The following is a 20,179-nucleotide window of genomic DNA, read 5'->3' on the forward strand; positions in this document are numbered from 1 at the left end:
TGTCATTGTGCGTTTTTTATTGGGAGGCTGCAGCGTTTGGATAGGTTACATTTAGGAGCAAGAAAAATAACTTGAATATCTGGTAGATTCACACGGTTTGGCGTTTCCCATTCAAATACCCACAGGTGTATTTCTAATGGGGCAGAAAGAGATGCAGGATGTAAAGGTTACACATTCAGATGGATTTAATGTATTGGCTTATATTTGTCCGCCTGTAAATTTTATTGCTCTAACTTTAAGGTTTCTGTGCTTCTTAACCATGTCTTTGTACCATCATATTTTATTTATCTTTGCAGCCCTTGGATTCCACAAACGTTAGCTCTGTACCCTTTGTGATGGATACAGTTGTATACAGTTAAACGCCTAATGATTCAAGCACATGGCTTATACAGCACAGAATGACCCTAGAAAATAAAGCTATGGATTGAGCAAAAGTTGCAAGGGAGCATGTTCAAGCCAATAAATGGGTCATCTTGGGGCAATACCTTTAATGCTTCTCCTAATTGAATGAACATCCTGTTAAAACATATAACAAAACCATTTCTCCTTAAAGGCACGTTGTCCCCAAACCTTTTCTTTCCGTATGATGGTAACCTCTGTCTTTTACCAAGCTGCTGTGTTTAAGAGAACTGCCACACATGGAGCACTGCGACAGAATATAGTGAATATTAGGCATGGACAAAGAAAATGCACTCCTGGCTCGCCACAGTTATTGTTGTTATCTTTACACCTTTGTAGAAATTAGATTATGCCCTACAATATGCAGCCGTTTGTTGTTTTTGTTTGTTTGTTTGTTTATATATACATATATATATATATATATATATATATATATATATATATATATATATATATATATATATATATATATATATATATATATATATATATAATTTTCTCTACCTGAAGTTTACTCTAGACAGACACTTAAAATAGGGTTAATGCCTTTAATTCCAAGTGTCCTGGAAAACACTTTGGGCACAATGTGGGAATTAATATTGTTACATAGTAACAGGGCTGTATATTAAAACTAAATGAACATAAGCAAATTGCAAGTATGACAAATAAAAACTGCAGACACTTAAGATTAGTGGTGACATGTTGATGTCATTAAAACACTTTGGATGTCAGGATAAAAACACATTTTATTTTTATTTAATTCTCATCAATAGTTTTAAATTAAATCTGTAAATTACAAAACAAAGAAAACCTAGTACAGTATAGCACAATATGAAATATACACAGTGATTTCCTGTAAAATTACCCTATAAACGGAGATAATGTAGACATGCATTATGCTAAATCATGTTTTTGGGGTTTTTGTTCTAGTACAGAGAATTATTTTACAATCAATGCCTATTTCTGGAGTGTAGAATAAACACAAAGTTGGGTAGAAATAGTTTTTATTCCGGAGTTTAAAGTTCTAGTACCCATAAGTGACCTCCATTTACTAATCTAGTATTGTCTTCACATTTCACAGGGTGTTTTTTTTTTTTTTTTTCAAAATGTTATATATAATACAATGCAGATAACATTTAAATATAAATATTTCTGCAATAAAAATTTGTTGCAGAAAATCTCTTTTTCTGAGCTAGAATTTTTTAGTTAAGTTGTAAAAGGTTTTTGCTATCCTTGCTGTGGTTATTCCATTGAAACGATGATATGTAATTTAACATGCCACTTCCTGGGTCAGCAAAATAGTAGTTTACCATGAATTGAAAAACACAAGGATTTATCAAGTCACAATGTCCAACATCAGATTAAAAATAATAAACACTTAGGCAATTGAGCACTGAACAGTACCTATCAGTCTATAATTTTAAGAGGCGTTCACCACATGAAATGTCTCTTCCCCTTACACTTGTAAAGGATACCTCCATATTCAAACACAGTATAGTGGAATATAATGATCACTTATAGCATAATCAGCCGGTATTTGCAGTACTACGTAAGTCATAGCTGACTGACTGCTGTTCTTTGCATAAGTACATTGGCTAGTGAGCTACTGCTTATAAATGGCTGCTAAATGTAGTACATTGCCTAAACACGGAACCTGCCTTTCAAATAACAGCAACACTGAGCAAACAATGTTTTGTTGCGTGGTATTCTCATGGATGTATGACACCAAAATTAACGTTTAGACAACGATTGCCTATTTCCTATTCATTCTATACAATTCAAAGCATTGCAATTAACTTACCTGTCTTCAATAATTGTACACATTTCAGCATCTGATGATTCAAATAGCTCTTCCTGCTGCACAGCCTCAGTTACAGGATGTGGAGTGACATCTCCAACAAAGTTAACACTGCTGGGCCTTTTTATTGCTGCTGTTATCGATTTAATTCATTCAAGCTTAACCATTTCACCAGCAGGTTATTTTTCATTGGGAAAATATATTTTCACTTTCATTTTATTTCATTATCTATAAAAAGATGCCGTGCTAGGAAAATATGAGTGTTTTATTTTCACAGTTAGTCATAACACCTTTTATACCCATACATTTGTATGTGGATTTTTATATTATCTGGTAAATCTTTTACCTTATCTGATTTAAACCTAATTTTAGTCTAGAAAAAAATCTTATGGTTTTCTTCTAGGGCTTTGTAAGAAAAGGAGGAAAATTCAAAACGGAATCTCTCAGCCTAGTGATCAATCTCAAGTTTATACTTTTGACTGGTATCAATGCCCAGGGTGTTTACAAGTTTGATGGATTGAGTGTGTACTATGTAACTGGGAATAATGGGAAAGTCCTAAATGACCACAAGCGCCCTCTCTGGGACTGGTGAATACAGTAATACAAAGATGAGAGCAGCATGGTTGGATGACTACTGAAACTTCTTCATAAATCCACATTGCAGAATTCTGTTCTCTAGTTTTTGTTATTTCCTAACCTATAGAAAGTATTTCTTCCAGATATGAACATAACAGCCATGTGGATGGCAGACTTACCTGCACATTACTCATCCCTATGCCTTACCTTACACTTTATTATTCTCACAAATGTAAAGCTTCAATTATATGTCTATACTGTTGGTAAATTACACAGTAGTGCTAAGGACTGACATCACACCTTAACCAGACAGTAGTATCTACTGGACTTCCATCGCTATTCATCAGCAGGACCCACTATGGTCAAATGTCATTGCTATTGACATAGCTGTTCGGCTGCCCACTGAGATTGCTTTTGTCATCTGTGATTAGTGGACCCTCTGAGCCCAACTGTCAACATCCTGGACCACATGTCAAAGCAGCAGAGACTAAATACTCTATTAACCCCAGTGAGGTGGTGGTAAAGTAGCTTCCACCTCCTTCTTTGTCCTGCTCAACTTCAATTGTTCCTTCCCATTGTTTCAGTAACTGCCCTAGCTAATCACTCTGCAATGCAACTAATCAATTTACCTTCTCTCTTTCACCACACCTCTCCAAACACCTCTTCTCTCTCCAGCATTCTATAGCTTTGTTCCTTATTCTTTCTCCTCACTAGTCTGCACCCACCACACTCACAGGCCTACATAAGCACAAATCATCCTTACATGTCCTCTTTCTTATGGCCATTGGCTGCATCTCACCCAATCCTGAGCCCTGTGCAATCCCCAAGATCATCTCATGCTCCCCCACCACTTTCCAGCCAACTATCCCTGCTTTAATCTATCATAGCAAAATTGGTCTGCCTGTCTCCTTCCAGCACTTGATATTCCTTGCACTGACTTCCTGTGTCTTCCAGAATCCAATTCAAATTATTTTTACCTTCATAGCTCTTAACAACTCCACCCCTTCATACATCTCAAAATACTCTCCTTCTCAGCTCTACCCCTGGCTTATGCCTCACCTCTAGAAATTACTAACATGTCTAATTGAAGATCCTTTTTGGAAAATTATGACTAAAGAAGGTAGTCTTCAGTGCTGGGAGCTGTACACCTCCATTGTCCATAGTAGAAGAAACTGTTTTTCACAACGATGTCCAGGATGTGAAAGCAGTCCTATAAGTGTTGGCTCACTCAACTCATCTGCAGTGAGGATACAGTTAAACGCTTACCATATGTGATTATATTAACCTTCCTAGAGGAGCTGTAGTAGTTTGCCATTGCAACGGACAGTAGACATGATTTTGGCAAACAATCATGTTATTAAAATATAGGCTGAGGAAGGTGCCGGATCTTGTGTTTCTGGACTTGCATTCCTCTGTCCTCAAATTTGCCTGGCGTGGTAAGCACCCTAGAATCTCGGTAACAGTACTTAAGCAGCCCAGGGCTCGGGGAGGAAGAGGCTTTCCAGATGTTAAACTCTATTACCCGGCCGCCCATCTGACTCAAGTTGCGGTTACTTATGTCCCATGTCCCATACCGGACCGTAGCATGGGTGGATTTGGAAACCCATTTTACGGGGGGCCTCTCCAGACTAGACAGACTACTATTTTGTTTGTCCTTATGGGACTCGTGCCGGCTCAAGCACAAACTATCCTCCCTTATTTCCCCTCTAACTAGGGATGTGCACCGGACACTTTTGGTGTCTCGTGTTTTGGATTCGGATTTGCTTGAGGTTTTGGGTTCGGATTTGTTTCGCAAAACACCTGACGAAAGGTTTTGGATTCGGATTTATTTTGAAAAAAACATAAAAAGTGCTAAAAACCAGTTTTGTGGGTTTTTTTTTCACTCCTACGCTATTATTAACCTCAATAACATTCAATAACAATCATTTCCAGTCTATTCTGAACACCTCACAATATTGTTTTTAGGCCAAAAGGTTGCACCGAGGTAGCTTGAGCACATAATGCCAAAAAAAGAGGTACAAGATGGAATTGTTCTGGGCCCTCCCTCCCACCCCTCACGAGATTCGACGCGAGACTTGGACGACAGAGCCTCGTTTTCAATTTTTTGCCCGCCGGAAATATCCGAACAGTGCTCGGATCCCGTTCGGATCCGCACTGTTCGGGTGGGCTTGGATTAGTGGAATCCGAGCCCGCTCATCTCTACCTCCCCTCTGGAGCAACCCACATTTAAACCCCGGGGGTCAGTCACAGCAATTTAAACACTGGATACGTGTGTGGTCTCGGACCTTGTGGTCAACAGAACTTGGGCATCTATGTCAGATCTTTATTACAAGTTTGAACCTTTCCGCCCGCTTTTCTTTGAGTATTTTCAGGTCCGACACTTCACTATGTCCTTGCCCGCCTCTGACACTCTTCGGCCCCTCATCCTCTTTGAGCACATGTGTTTGCATTCCCCACTTACCAAAGGGATGATTTCGAGGATTTACAATTGGCTCATAGAGATCACCTGTGACGTTCCAGGGCGGCACGAGCGGGAATGGGAGAGAGATCTGGGACCCCCCCGGCTGAGTCTTGTTGGAAAGTGGTCAGAGAGGGGATTGCCAAGAGCTCAATATCCACACTTATTAAAGAAACTGCATATAAACTGTACTGTAGGTGGTACTATACCCCAGATAGGTTATCTAGAATGTTTCCCACTGCTATTCCAAGCTGTTGCCAGGAATGTGGCCCGAGAGGCACAATGCTACATATATGGTGGACCTGCCCCTGTATAATCCCTTTTTGGAACATGGTTCTTGCACTTATTAACTCTGTACCTAAACAACAGGTCACTAAAGGATCCCAGGTCATTCCTTCTCTCTCGCCCTATCCCTGATGAGAACGTCTCCTTCAACAAGCTGATCTCTCACATACTGGCTGCTGCAAAATCTCTAATAGCCAAACATTGGAAAGATCCTAATCCTCCCTCCATGCAGGCTGTACATCTGGCATATCGTAAGCATGGAGAGTATTACATGCTACCGTCACAATATATCATACAACTTTGACAAGGTTTGGGCCCCGTGGTATCTACATGAAAGCCGTAGCTGCTTACCCACCCTATAATGGCACATAGATTCTGGGCTGTCCCCGGATCCTCCAGGCTGGGGGCCGTGCACCATGGGTAAGAGAACTGTGTGTGTTGATGTTTGTTTTTTAATTACATAGGTCATTAATCCTTGGACATGTTGCTTATATTCTCATTAGTAATCGTTATAGCGATATACGTGCCTTTCCCTCCCCCCCCCCCCTTCCTGATCTTTCTCTCCTCTTCCTCCCCCCCTGCTTTTATAATTAAAATAAGAGGAGACATCTAGTTGACTTATAATCCTATTTTATTTGCTGTTTGTATTTTTTCATGGTGTTTGCTCTTGTGATAAACAAGGGTTTAAAAAAAATAAAATAAAAATAGGCTCTGGAGAACCTGTAGGGGACAGGTTCATAAGCATAAGAAGTGTGTGAAATCCCTGATATGTAAATGTTTGTATCAAAACTTAACAGAAATATGGATTATTAATGCAAGAAACACAGGGGATCCAGCTACAGCCACAATGGTGGTTCCAAAAAAACTCTTCCAGTAATCCAGTCTAGCCAGACTTATTAGAGGATGAGTTCACTTTAACACCTTTGTCCCCCCACACCCATAACACATTTATCAAAATGCGGCATCTGCTGCTATAGACCTCTCACTCCTCTCCCTTCCAGTCTGTACTGAATGCTTTGCGTTTAGTTCCATATATGGCTTTTACATCTCTGGAATGCTGCATTTTTATGCTGGCCCATGTCTTAGCTCATAAGTTATCTGCACTAGGAGCACTGTGTCCGGTTTCATCATTTCTAAATGTTTATGTTGAAACGGGATCCTAAATCCTCCTTACTGTCAAAATTGGTGTCTAGTTTATACATTCATTATATTGATTTTGCCATCACCTAATGCTTATGTGACATAGAGAGATATTGACTTCAGAATGACTCTGTAGGCAGGACATGGTTATATGCAGGTTACGGTTCTGTTTGAGTAAAAAGATGTGACAGATGTACCCGTTGTGTACCATTATGGCTTCTCCACAATGTGTGTGGGGTTTTTAGTGGACGGATAGGTTTAATACTAGCAACAAAGCTGACACCTCACACAAACCACTATATAGCCCTACACTGACATGTTCAATTTTAATCTTTTATGTGTTATTTTCTACCAGTTTTGTATTCTGGTCTCATCAATTTTATAATTTCTACTAAACAGACTTCTGTGATCAAATCACAGTAACCGATAACTACTCCACAGCCTATATACATTGGTGGTGTCCACAGACCACTGCATCAATGTAGTACTCAATAATCTCAAGCAAACGTTGTATCACTTTTCATAGCTTCTATCCACTGTAATCTGTGAACTACCTCCCATTATGACTCAGCAGAGCAAATAGTATGACAGTCCTCATTCATATTTACAGATACATAAACAAATATAGGGTTCTGAAAAAGTGTAAACTATGTACAAAAGCTCTATGGTTATATCACATTAGAGGAAAGTCACACAAGTGCCTTATAGCGCCACAATTTTCTAACCAGGAAATTGCGGTGGTCTAAAGCGCATACAAAAGGGAATGCAAACCACTGTTACCTCGACACACCATAGTAATCTCACTGTCAAATCACTAACAGTGGTCTCCCTTGACTACTATGTTGCACTGAGCGAACATATGTGCTATTCATAAAGCCAGTTTCCTAGTCTGAAAATCATATCATAAAAATGTTTGCGTAACTATGTCCAACTTAATTCGAAATGTTTTTAATTCTCCCACTAGACAATAATTCTATATTACAACCTGTGTGCAGAGTTAAATTATAGAATATGGGGGGTGATCTTCCAAAACAATAAACCTGTAGCCTTCTAGGTAACAGGGGTGCTCTCTACAGATTAGTGTATACATTTCCATGCACGTGACAAGTGTAATCACAGCACGCATAACTGACAAGCCGTTCTTGTATTGTCCGCAGTATTTTCCTATATTGGCACCAATTTAGACACTGTGTAAGGTTATGGGAATGTCATTAGTGGTTTTTGTTCTCAGGGGTTACTCCAGCTTAATTTCATTATTATCAAAACAGCATTAAAAGAGTTATTGGTAATCCTGAACATTGCATTTTACCTTTATATATGAACAGTCTGATTTTGGATACACTTTAAACTATTTCTTGCAGCACTGAGAGCTTGTTATGTAATTCCCTTGATCATAACCACTGTCAATTGTTTTTGCTGATGTTTTTTTTGTGCTAAAATAATTATGAAATTCTAGTTCCTGTTCTCATTTGTTTATTCTGTTTATTTTGAGGCGCATTTGGGTTAGTGATTTGCATAATCACTGTGTGACTGAAGCCTCTTAAACAAAATGTAAAAGTTTCACACAACAGATTGGGAAAAATAACATTTTATTTCAAGCGCTTACGAGAAGGAAGTCTGCTGACCAGACACCACAGTATACATTCTGTTTAAACAAGTTTTGCTGTTTCAGTCAGAAATCATTAAACCACAGGAGAAAGCCAGACAATGTCTTCCCCCTCAACCTCCATCTTCATGTATTATGTGGCTTAATCATACAAAAAGTTACACTGAAGAAACAAAGCAATGTTTTCTGTCCCACAACTAAGCCAAGAATAGTCCACATTCATATAAACTAAATAAAGGACAATAAATGGCAAAAGCTGCCCATCTTTGGGGTAGGTGGCAATATTTGCCAGTGGTTGAATCTATTGGAGTGTATGTAAACATGCAGCAGTAAAAAGACATGGTTCAAGGCTCCATCGTGTGTTGTTTAAACTACACACTCGCCTTTACCAACGTTCAATTATTAGCTAATACACGCCCTGCAGCAGTGTCTGTATATCAGTCATGGATAGATGCCACTGGACACAGCACAGAATAACATTCTAGCCTAGCTGCATAGCACAGAACCAAGCAAAAAGATGCAGGAGAATACATAAACAATGGATTACAACTATCAGAAAGTGGACAAGAAACAGTTACAGTTCTAGCATTTGTTATTTGTAAAGTAGGATATAAAATTAAGATTGGAGACCACACCCCCTCTAGGCAAATTTATTACAGGAGAGTCCTATTGTAGAAGTTCTTATTGATTCCATTACAGGAGAGTCCTATTTTAGAAGTTCTTATTGCTCCATTGAAGCCACCAGCTGTCAATGCTTGGTTAAAAAAGCATAGGTGGCAGACCGCTGCCAAATAGTAATCTCCAAGAACTTGGCGTCTTCCAGTGAGGGGCGACATCATTCTGTAAACAAGCAATGAGTTTATGTTAGATTTGAAGATTTTGTTAGTGGGGTCACCTTTTGTGTATGCCTATTTACTGGATATTTATTTGTGCAGCAAAAATAGTTCAATGTCATTTGAATAAAATGTTGTCAAGTAGAAGAACACATAGTTATGGTAAAAAGTCAAAGTAGACCCAGTATTTCTAATATATTTAAGTACATGTGAATTTATACTACCAACACAGTAGATATGTTTCTATCCATTGCGTTTTTAAGATCAGCATCCGGTTTCCCATTATACGTAGAAGGAATGAAGACAATATCACACCATTTTGAGATAAAGTGGATTTATCATCCCTACATTGATGTAATTAAACCACTAAATAAAAATTTGCCAGGCTGACTGTATGTTTAAAAAGAGAAAGCAAGGCTGGAAAACAGTCTGGTCACCACGGGGCCTATTATTACAGTGCTGGGAACCAGCGGACAGCCGGTCTCCCTTCTCTAATACTGACTAATGAGATGCAGAGGTGTTTTATTAGCAACCCAAGTCTGCAGAGAAACATCACTTCTCCCTCCACAATTATCCTCCGCGCAGATGGTTTCTTTCACAGAGCAGGACACCAATATTATTTCCCTTTCAGAGACACTCAAAGCCACTTTACAGGGATATTATCTGCCTGAGCACACAGCGCACCTACGCTGAATTCACACGAGGACGAGCTACAATAATGAACACATTTTAAGTAGACCCTTTCTTTATTATTTCTAACTCAGCAGAGCGATGTGCATTCAGGCAATACTTAAATACAAGTTTAAGTAGAAACTACATTTATTAAGCACTGATTTACTCTCCCTCTAGAGGTCATCCATGAAGCAAACTCAATGCAGGTGTTGTCTTCAAGCTTGCTAGTTCCTAAGTTTTTCAGATTCTTGTGCACCTCTGACCTAATGTTCCATTGACTTACACAAAGCTGCACTGCTAGAGAATGACTGGACCTGTTAGTCTTAGACTGTTAGTGGCATTATGCATAAAGTGATATGGTAGATTAAGAACTCTGTCATAATGGGCTTTACTCTGCCACCGTGTCTTGAGGGAGCAGTTTTAAAGATTTGTCCTGGGGTTCATCTTACGGTCAATAAACTGCCATTACTGACCACTCTTACTGGTGCTACATGCCACCACTCACCGACTAAGTGCCAACTGCACACCACCTTGGTACCCCCATTCATTTGAGGGTAGCTGCTGCCACAACCAGACTCCCTCACATTACTTCTACATGATGTGTGGCTGCTGCAGCCCATTTTTGCTGACGATTGTGACTGGATCCTCAAAGCCCTCTATTTTGGATCTGGACTGCAGTGTAGTAGAGAGAGCGATGACTTGGGACACTGGGGGGATGGAGTAGAGGGGTAAACACTATCTGTAGAATCACAGGATTAAAGCAGATATAGGCATCTTGTCTGAATACAGCAGGATCTTTAGGAAGGGGGGGTGTTTAAAGCTCAATAATAGCTCTTACAAGAGCTGTTACACACCACTATGAAGTAGCGTTGTTACACACAAAGAGAGACAGTTTATACAGGGCTTTGCTACCCCTTTTTATACAAGTATATATTAATATTGCACTCAGTAACAGGGTGGTTTTGTACCCCTTCCAAGCACTGCCAGGGTGAGGAGGACAGCTTCCTCTCTATCATGGCACCACTAACTTTGAACTGGGTAATTTATCTTTAAATCTCTTACCAAAAGTATCTTTCAGGAGACCAGCTCCAGTATATAGCCACCCCCACCCAAAGCAGACATTGGCTCTAAGAGGTAAGATAGTCAGTCACTGGAGCAGTGTTCTTCAGCCTCCAGGGGGCAGCATACAGGCAGTATCTGGCTTCTCCTGCCAGGACAGTCCAACTGCATTTTTGTGGGTTTTTCCATACTTATGCCTAACGTCACTGAAAGACATAAACCTGTAGTTGTGAGGCTCCACCACACCAGTCTACCATTCAACCCTGAGCTGTGTTGCTGCCGCGTTACAAGGTTGTAATCAGTCACCATGGTTACGTGCCGGCCTAAAAAATTGAGCTGAATTTTATTTCCCATCCCACACAATAGCTAAACATCTAATCTCATATTTTCTGTTAAAATATGGCCACTGGGTGCTTCTGTCCACAAGGCCCCTCCCAGCTGAGTACAGCTTGTGTCCATATTGTAACTCATCAGTCTGTGAAATAAAGGCCTTAGTATAATTTGGCCCCACAAGCACCATAGCACTTACCAGGCTTTTCTCAATGACTGGAATGTAAGCTCACAAGCAGGTGCCCAGTCGCTTCTTAGTGATATTTCTCAGTGGCCTTGCTACATCACTAGAGTTAAGGATACATTGTCCTTAGTACCCTACAATTCCTAAGCACACAGTACCTGTTTCTGGGGCCAGACTTGGACTGCCTCTTACATTCTCTGGTTCTGGCCTAACCAGTCCTACCACAAGATGATGCTACAGGTAGTGCATCACACATTCATATCTGACACTTGTCTGACCTGATTGCCAGATCTGCCACCTGTATCCAACACCTGTCCTGCATACTCTAGGTAATCTTCCCAGGTCTTACTACCAATGTTAATGTTATCCAAGCAAGCCTAACCAGATCCTTCAAACCTTTCCACCAGGTTGTTGACAAGCTGCTGAAATTCTTTACCAAAAACAGCATGTCTTTGAACTCGTACAGGCCACATGAGCATCTGTGGTCAGTGGCATCTGCTAATACCCCTTACTGAAGCAAGAGTGGAAATATACTTTACTCTGGCCAACTCATCTAACAAAGCATCAATATGGGCTAGGAGATATGCGTCAGACACAGTCGCATCGTTCAACCAGTGGTATCTACACAAAACCGTGGTGTCTTGTCCAGGCAGCCTGGAGCTTGTTCTTACTTGTAGCATCACAACAAGCCCCGGCTGCCCAACTTAAAAAAAACTATAATGCATGCTCTCTCATCATGCACAGTTTTATGCATGATCAGCACTTCTGCAAGCTCAATGAGATTCCCTAACAGATCGCTGAACCTTACTGCATACTCCACCACAGAAACATTGCTTTGTGAAAACTCCGGAGCAGATTGAGTAGTTGACTGCAGCCATCCACTAATCCAAAAGGCATAAAAGTGGTAGACTCCCTTGGCTCCCAATGGTAAGCAAGGAGATGAAGTGGCAGGTAGCATTGCCAGTCTGACCTGAAGTTACAAATGCCTGTAGCATATCCTTCAGAATCTCATTGGACTGGCTGTATAGCATAAAAGTCTGTGTGTGGTATGGGGCAGTACAGAGTTCCCTCAGTTCGCACTTTGCCCAGAGACATTTGTTCAATTCACTCATGAACTATGTACCTTGAGCAGGTAGGATCTCACTGGGGAATCCTACTATGCTAAATATTCCTAGCAGCGTGTCCACTACCTTTTCTGCAGTGATCCAGGACAGAGCCACAGCATCAGGACACTGGGTAGCGCAATAGATCACTGTGAGGATGTACTACTTCCCCAATCTATTAGACACAGACGAGAACGTACTAGATAAGTTTATCCAACTACTGTAAAGGAGCTGAAAAGAGCATAAATAATCAGGGTCGTCTTAACAGCATTATATGCCCCTGGGCAAAGCAGTGCACTGGGGCCCTACTTCACCTACCACAACTACTCACAAATAAAAATGTAAATGACCGATAAAATTAAGCTTATATTGGTACCTTAAACAAAATCAGGGGTTTAACATTAAAAAACATGCCATACAGCAGATATTGCATGTACAGATAACAGCTGATTAGTCCACCTAAACATTTTAATAAAATGGGTTTCATGGTTCTGAATAAGTCTCACAGAATAATACATTAAAAAGTTGGCAAGCTTATGGGGGCTCCTATGCTCGTAGGGTCCCTGGGCAACTGCTCAGCGTGCCCATTGCGATAAGATGACTCTGCAAACATTGGGGTGCCCCAGCTATAGACACACACAATGGCCTGGCCTTACAGAAGATCTGAACATCATCCAACATTCTGGACCTTCTGCTCCATGGGACATTTCTGTCATCCCTGAGCTTGCTTTAGGATACCTGCATTACGGTTTGACAGGTGTACCGCTCCAGTCAAACTCCCCACCTGCTACTGTCCTCGAAGTGTGTCAGGCACTTCAGTTTTCATACCATCTGCTAATGACTAGCCAATGGGATTTTGTGGGTAATTGACATTTCTGGCTACTAGGTACATTAGTATTTTCCGTCAGATCACAGTCAACACCTTCATCCTGAAAGGCCGTTGTCAACTTTGTACCTCATGTATAGGTGGTAATCCAGCCCTCTGTTCCTTTAGCCAGTCCAGGTTTATCCACTTATGCATTTGTACCAGCCTGACTCACACTTTTAATATTGCACTCAGTGGCGAGGGGGAGTGTGGATCCCACTGTCCAAGCACTGAAAGGGGGAAGTGCCACTAAGCCTGGACTGGGAGAATTATCTTTAAATTTCCTGCCCAAGGTATCACTCTCCAGTGTATAGCTCCCTCTCCAAGTGGAATGAGGCTCCAGAAGGATGATAGCCAGATCCGGGGCAGAAGTTTCCCTGCTGCTGTGGCTAGAGATCTTTCACTCAACTGCAAAGCTCTAATGGATACTATCGCTCTGATGGAAAGGTGTCTAGCACTGACGCTCTCTGGTCCTTATATGAGGAACCAGGTCTCAGCTGCCCAAATACCGCTGACCCCCTGCTCTTCCATTCACCCCTGCAGTGTTTAAGCGTTGAATTCACCAGTTTCCAGCATCAGTGAGCAGAGAAGGCAGCTCAAATACCGCAGGGACCTGTCGGATATACACTGAGGTGAGTTTCACTCTACCTTTTAAATACCTTTCTATTTTTAAAACATTTAAACACTTATCATTAACATGACTTACACATTCTGCATTGGGCACACTGCACTGAACATTTAAATTAAGATACGTCCCGCAGTATGTTAGGTAGTGGAACAATTAAGTGATTTTAATCTGAGTTTCAACTAAGTATGGAGATAATGTTAGACTTGGGTATGCAGCGACTAACATTAAATCCTCTTACAAGGAAACCATAAAGCCGAAAATAATATATTTTATGCAGCATACTGAGCTTAAACAATAAGTACATGATTATCTACAATAAGGGGAATTACTTTATCAGATGGCAATAAACTAAGTTTTGTTAAGCTTTTCTTGTATCAATAAATGTTAAGCAGTTCACAGGCTTGAGGACTATCAGAAGAGCCTCTAGTAATTTTAATTACTAGTCAAAGTCAGTACAGAAGGATTGTCATAATTCGTTAATATGCAGTGAAAAGACAAGCTTCAAATCTAAGTATGTTATGTACCATTGAATGTCATTGCAATCTAATCAATTTATATTTAAGGTGACTAATAATAACATGACAAACTAGCTTTATGGATTTTAAGATTACTTACTGTGGGTATGTGCAAATGAAGCCATTTGTTGAGATGATCAAGAAGAGCAAAAGCATCAGGAATGTTGTCACCTTCTGAACAGAATTTTAGAACAACGGCCATGTGTATGTCTTCTGAACAGCTGGAGAGAAAGGACATTTATAGCTAGTAGCATGTACCAATTACTAGCACTGTTCATGAATGGTACTATCAGAGACTTTCCTAGTATCCATATCAAACTGTATTTGCAACCATGTGTTTTATAATGTGCATTGTTTCATACCAGGCACCTGGTGAATTTTGGTTTAAAAAAAGTCAGCAACAGGCTAGTACGGATTAAAACTAAAACAAGCACATTTTCCATATCTTTTTCTCACCAAGTCGTATAATTTCATCTAATCTCATGCAACAATAACCCCTGCCAGGATAACAGATTTTACTTTGCTCTTTATTTTTTTCAATAGAAAACATGAAGAAACCATAATTGAAAAAAAAAAAAAAAAAAGGATTTTCTACTAACTTTAAAAAAAAAGCCTTTTTTTTAATCTGTAGCATTTTATAGAAGTGTGTACCGAAGCCCAAGTGGCCATCCGACAACTGCTAAGCCCAATCTCCATGCTGCCCAAGAGTCACCCACTGATCTGGGTAGCTTTACCTTCTAGCTTTTCTCCAGGCTGTAGATAACTTGAAAAAGTACATAAGTGTAATTATTAAGTTTCTATGTTTTATTTACATCTATCTGTTTTGCTTTTATACTGTATGTCAATATGTTATCACTATTTTTAGTCATTAAACATTGTGACTGTCATATTACATCACAGTTAATAATGTTCTGTCTTCGTGTTCTTAAAGAATTCATGTGTCAGATAGGTTTGGTTTTTATACTACTACATTTATGCAGAGAGTTGTTTGGTTTACAGTATCTCTGATAAATTTAGGTTGTCATTGCACTTTGAACTCTGGGAGTAACTGGAGACTCCCTAACAGTGTCAGCTCTTGAACTAAATCTTAGTGGTGGCAGGATTTTGTGTTTAATAAGGAGATTATTGGGGGTTTTAGTCCGTTTTAGACCGACAGAATTTAAGATCTACTAGGGCAGGGACCGATATAAAAAATTACACATTCTCTGTAAAAATGAATATGTTGGAACAACAATAATCTTAAAAGGGTTGAGGACTAGTCTTTGACCTGACCATTTCAAGATGCTATGGGGTGGCCTGAAGAAAGCACAAACAAATGGTCTCAAAATATGAAACAACTGAATCAGTGTTTGTATGGAGGAGTGGGCCAAAATTCCTCAAATACGATGTAAGAGACTGATAAACTCATACAGAAAACAAAAATGACTACAGCTACTGCTGCTGAAAGTGGTTCTACAAACTACTGAATCACGGGATGTACTTAGATTTTGCATACATCTTCTTCCTTTAGCTTATTTTGTGTTGAATAATTAATGACAGTTAAATCTGTTATTTGTCATATGAGTTTAAAATTTACATTTTAGGAATTTGTGTGGTATATATAAAAACTCAGATTATGAAGGATAGTACTTTCTTTTACATGTGTCATATATACATACATAATCAAATGGTGCATACATGCATACCTAAATAAATGTACATGATACAAACCTGATATTACCAATGTACGAATCATTAGCTAAATGTTAAACATGGAGTAACGGTTTTGGAATTTAATTGTAAGAAAGACATTGGAGAAATTGAGAGGGTCCAGAGGTGGTCAGCTTTATTAGTAGAAGTAATGGAGAGGTTAAATGTTAGCGAAGTTAGAAAAACTAGGTTTGTTTACTTTGGAAAAAAGGTGTCTTAGAGGTGATCTAGTTAATATGTATAAACACATTTGAGGTTAATACAAAAAAAGTCCAACTACAAAGACCATAAAGTGGACAAGGTGTCATCAGTTGCACATGGAAGGAAGAAGTTTCATCATCAGTACTAGAAGAGGTTCTTTACAGTAAAAATTAAAATTCCTTACCACATGAGATGGTTATGGCAAATTCACTCTCACAATTTAAAAATTGACGAAACGTCTTTCTTACAAGAAATGGAACATGTAGCTATGATTAGCAGTGGACATTGTTTTGCTATCCTCTGCAGCAACACAATTAGGATCTATAAAAGGCTGAACATGATGGATGTGTGTTTTTTCATTCACATAAATGTCACACATAAGAGTCAGAGAAGGCACAACTAGGAGGAATATGCGTGTTATGATGAGACAAAGGATTAGTAATTTAGTGGAGTCTTGTGTAAAGGACATATTCATGAAAGTTATAAACTGTAACATGACTTAATATTACAAAAAATTATTATAACTAATTACCAGCCTTCAAACATCTGCTTTGTAAAACCTCCCCCAGGGATAGAAATCTTCTTTTCTTCATCATTTATTCCTGGATATAAAGACACCTTCTCCATTTCCTTCCACTGTAATTCTTTCATGATATCTGCCACAGATGTCTGCAAACCTGGAGTAACCAAGTAACGGAATGGACTCCTGCAGATGACAAATTATTTCTCATCAACAGATGTGGACATCACTAGCTGCAGATTATTCTTTCTTGACATCCCATGGCTAACTTGATTCAAATTATTGTTTTACTTCTTGGTTACTGAAAGTCAGAGTGTGCAATTCAATTTCAATGGATCATGTTTACAGCAGCATAAACACATACCCCAAAATCTGCTGGTCATCTCGTTGGTACGCATAGCTGCTTGAGAGGAGAACCACTTTGGCAAAGCCACACTTCTTAATCCAGCACGTTAAAGCTTGGCGGAAGGGTCTCGATTTTTTCTACACAGATAAGAGAGAAATGCTTCCCATGAAAAATAAATGATGATCAACTGATTACCTAGAGCTGGCTGTTAAAGAATCACTTGTCAGATACAAATACATCAGTAAATAGAGTAACGTGCTTAATAAATTATTATCAATATCTAAGTGTAAGTACTATATATTTCTGTGCAAACTCATCCAGAAAGATGTCTGAACTTATAAAAAAAAACCCACACATATTCATAGCTTATGGTTTAATACTAATTTGTTTACTTAAAATGGTGTGTTCTAATAATTAGGTTTATTGTTCTGGTTAATACATATACAGTAAACAAATGTATCTGAAAAACATTTTACCTTTATGAGCGATGATCTGATCTGGAGAACAGCAAGACTCTTGGAGGGCAAAGCATACACTATAGACAATAAATGTAATTTAAATAAATATTGCACTGAGGGTAATCAAATTTAAATAATTAGATAGTCTTTGACCATTCAACATACTGCTATTAGTAGCAGACCTCCCAATGAGAACTCTGTGGAATCCCAATCCAGGATCCTTGTATACTGGATCCAATATAAAAAAAAAAAACCAGAAATTTAGACACCTAACACTCAAGGTTCTAATCTGATAAACCGGAAGATGTATGTTACTGCAGTATTGGGACAGAGTCATACATATGACTGCTTCACAGCAATTCACATAATGGCTCCAATGATAAAATGACCAATAATCAGTCTGACAGCTGTTTCAGCAGGGATCACTGCACAGATCAAGAAAGTACAGTTAATACACGTGTAGCTGCTCTTGCTATCGTGGGACATATTATGCAGTGTCCATGTTTACTCACTACGGTTTTATACAGAAATTACCAATAAAAGGATTTATTTACAGAACGGATATGTAGCCACAACTAGAATTCTTTTTTACACATCTTAACATGGATAATAAAGAAAATAAAACCACATACACTAGCTGCTCTCACCTAGTATAGAAAACCAAAATAATAAGAAACATTAAAATTCCTGCCAAAAGCAAAGTGGTAGGAAATGACCATCTAAGTCTTTTTACACTTCATTTTCTAGAATTTGTTGGAGCAGTTCTTGTATGTGGGTTCATTTTCTCCAATACATTAAACGTAGTACTGTTTTTATGTCATTCTGCCATGGTGTTACTATGAGATATTTGGGGTGGTCCACAATTAGCAGACATTAGTATCTCCCTGACCCTTCAGTTATATTATCAGTGTATTTTCTCTCTGCCCTGCCATGTGTTTGAAAGAGGTAATGTACAGGTCAGTAATGTAAAAGAACAGATGCAAGTACTGTGAGTGATGGGGGGACATGACTCACTACTTTAATCACATATAGATGTGTCAAAAACATTTATACTCCTTACGGTCACCACAGAAATCGGGACTTTTTTTATGTTGTCGACTGTTTTTTATTCATTTTACTTAATCTCTTTGGAACTAAAATGATCCCAGACTACTTCAGAATCACTATATCATGTTGTTCAATAATTTGTTATGTGTTCTTAGAACTGCTCACGCAGGTCTGTCTTTGTAGAGACACCGTTGCAGTATCAGCAGGTTAGAAATAGCAAATTCCAGGCTTGCTCATGAATTTGTTTGAATTGATATTACCCAATGCATTTTTATTTAGAAATGTTGTTACATTTAATTACTTGTATAAAGTTATTCAGATTTGCATAGCGAACCAATTTTCACTACTAATAGTGAAACAAAGTAAACTGACATTCTGATGGGTAAAAATGCAATAAAATGAGGTCTATAGTTTAAGAAGTGTAGTGTACCCATATAGTTCCTGATTTGTACACGCTGCAAAACACTCTCAAGCAAGCACAAATTAAAACGCACTATTGCTTTTAACAAGCATATTTTATTTTCATACAGGCAAAAGTTTAATAACATGTTTTACTTGTAATAAGTACTTGCCTTCTGCATTTGTACACAATTCCACCGAGTTGTCTTCATTAGTAGCATATGGGTTATTACCCACCATAGGTACAAGACAGTCTGTGTAAAAATAACCAACTTTCGGCATATTCAGCGTAGAAATGATCAAGTCAATGGCTAGCTGTCCAACATTCCCTACAGACACTGCAGGCTAAAATTAAAAATAAATGATGTCACCAGACAATATATACACAAGATACATATTCATACTTATGAATTTTGTATCCAATTCCCATATAATCCGGTATATGTTCATTTTGTAAGTAGAAAGCAACTTTTTTTTTATTAGACCTGAAATGTCCACAAAAACAGTTTGGTAAAACTGTAAATGAATTCCAGAATCAGACCAAAATCTATCACAGTCAAGTTCCATGCCAGGAACATTTTTTATTATTATTATTATTATGGTCATCACAACATGGAATTTAAAACAATAAAAATAAATAATTCCAAGTAAATACTTAAGACCGCATGATACATTGTAGAACGCTGGGGGGGGCAGGCAGGATGGGGAGCCAGGTGGTACTGGAGGGGGGTGCAGGTGTGTGCGGGCAGGGCAGGGGGCTGGGGCCAGGTGTGTGTGGACAGGGCAGGGGGCTTGGGGTAGGTGTGGGCAGGCAGGGGGCTGGGGCCAGGTGTGTGTGGGCAGGCAGGGCAGGGGGCTGGGACCAGGTGTGTGCGGGCAGTGAGTGAGGGCGCCAGCCAGGCAGTGTAATATGACATTACCAACAACAGGGTGCAGTCCGCTGGGGGACACCAATCTGAAGCTGCCGGTATGAACATGACTGTGCTGTGTACAACTACAAGGCAGCAGCGCACACAATACTCGTCATCCCTTCGCACTGCTGGGGGCCTAGTTACAGCATAAATAGCT

At 39.2% G+C, this 20,179-nt stretch overlaps 1 protein-coding gene across 1 annotated transcript; it reads right to left on the reverse strand.

The window, feature by feature from the left end:
• Positions 1 to 8,228: 8,228 nt before the first annotated feature.
• On the reverse strand, positions 8,229 to 20,156 carry PSMG2 (proteasome assembly chaperone 2). Its single transcript, XM_075213270.1, has 7 exons — positions 20,032 to 20,156; positions 19,285 to 19,456; positions 17,684 to 17,742; positions 17,226 to 17,344; positions 16,874 to 17,047; positions 14,552 to 14,672; positions 8,229 to 9,102 (listed from the first exon to the last, which is right to left on the reverse strand). The coding sequence occupies exons 1-7, from the start codon at positions 20,086 to 20,088 to the stop codon at positions 9,022 to 9,024; spliced, it is 783 nt and encodes a 260-aa protein (XP_075069371.1). The 5' UTR covers positions 20,089 to 20,156; the 3' UTR covers positions 8,229 to 9,021.
• Between the last annotated feature and the right edge of the window lie 23 nt (positions 20,157 to 20,179).

The sequence above is a fragment of the Mixophyes fleayi genome, chromosome 5 (assembly GCF_038048845.1).
Source record: "Mixophyes fleayi isolate aMixFle1 chromosome 5, aMixFle1.hap1, whole genome shotgun sequence".
In the NCBI taxonomy this organism is placed as follows: Eukaryota; Metazoa; Chordata; class Amphibia; order Anura; family Limnodynastidae; genus Mixophyes; species Mixophyes fleayi.

Coding starts and splice junctions, on each gene's coding strand:
- PSMG2 (XM_075213270.1), bottom strand. CDS start 20,088: ATGTTCATACCGGCAGCTTCAGATTGGTGTCCCCCAGCGGACTGCACC. Junction 17,743..19,284: donor ATTGTGTACAAATGCAGAAG/GCAAGTACTTAT, acceptor TATTGTCTATAG/TGTATGCTTTGCCCTCCAAG. Junction 17,048..17,225: donor GATGACCAGCAGATTTTGGG/GTATGTGTTTAT, acceptor TGTCATCTGCAG/GAGTCCATTCCGTTACTTGG.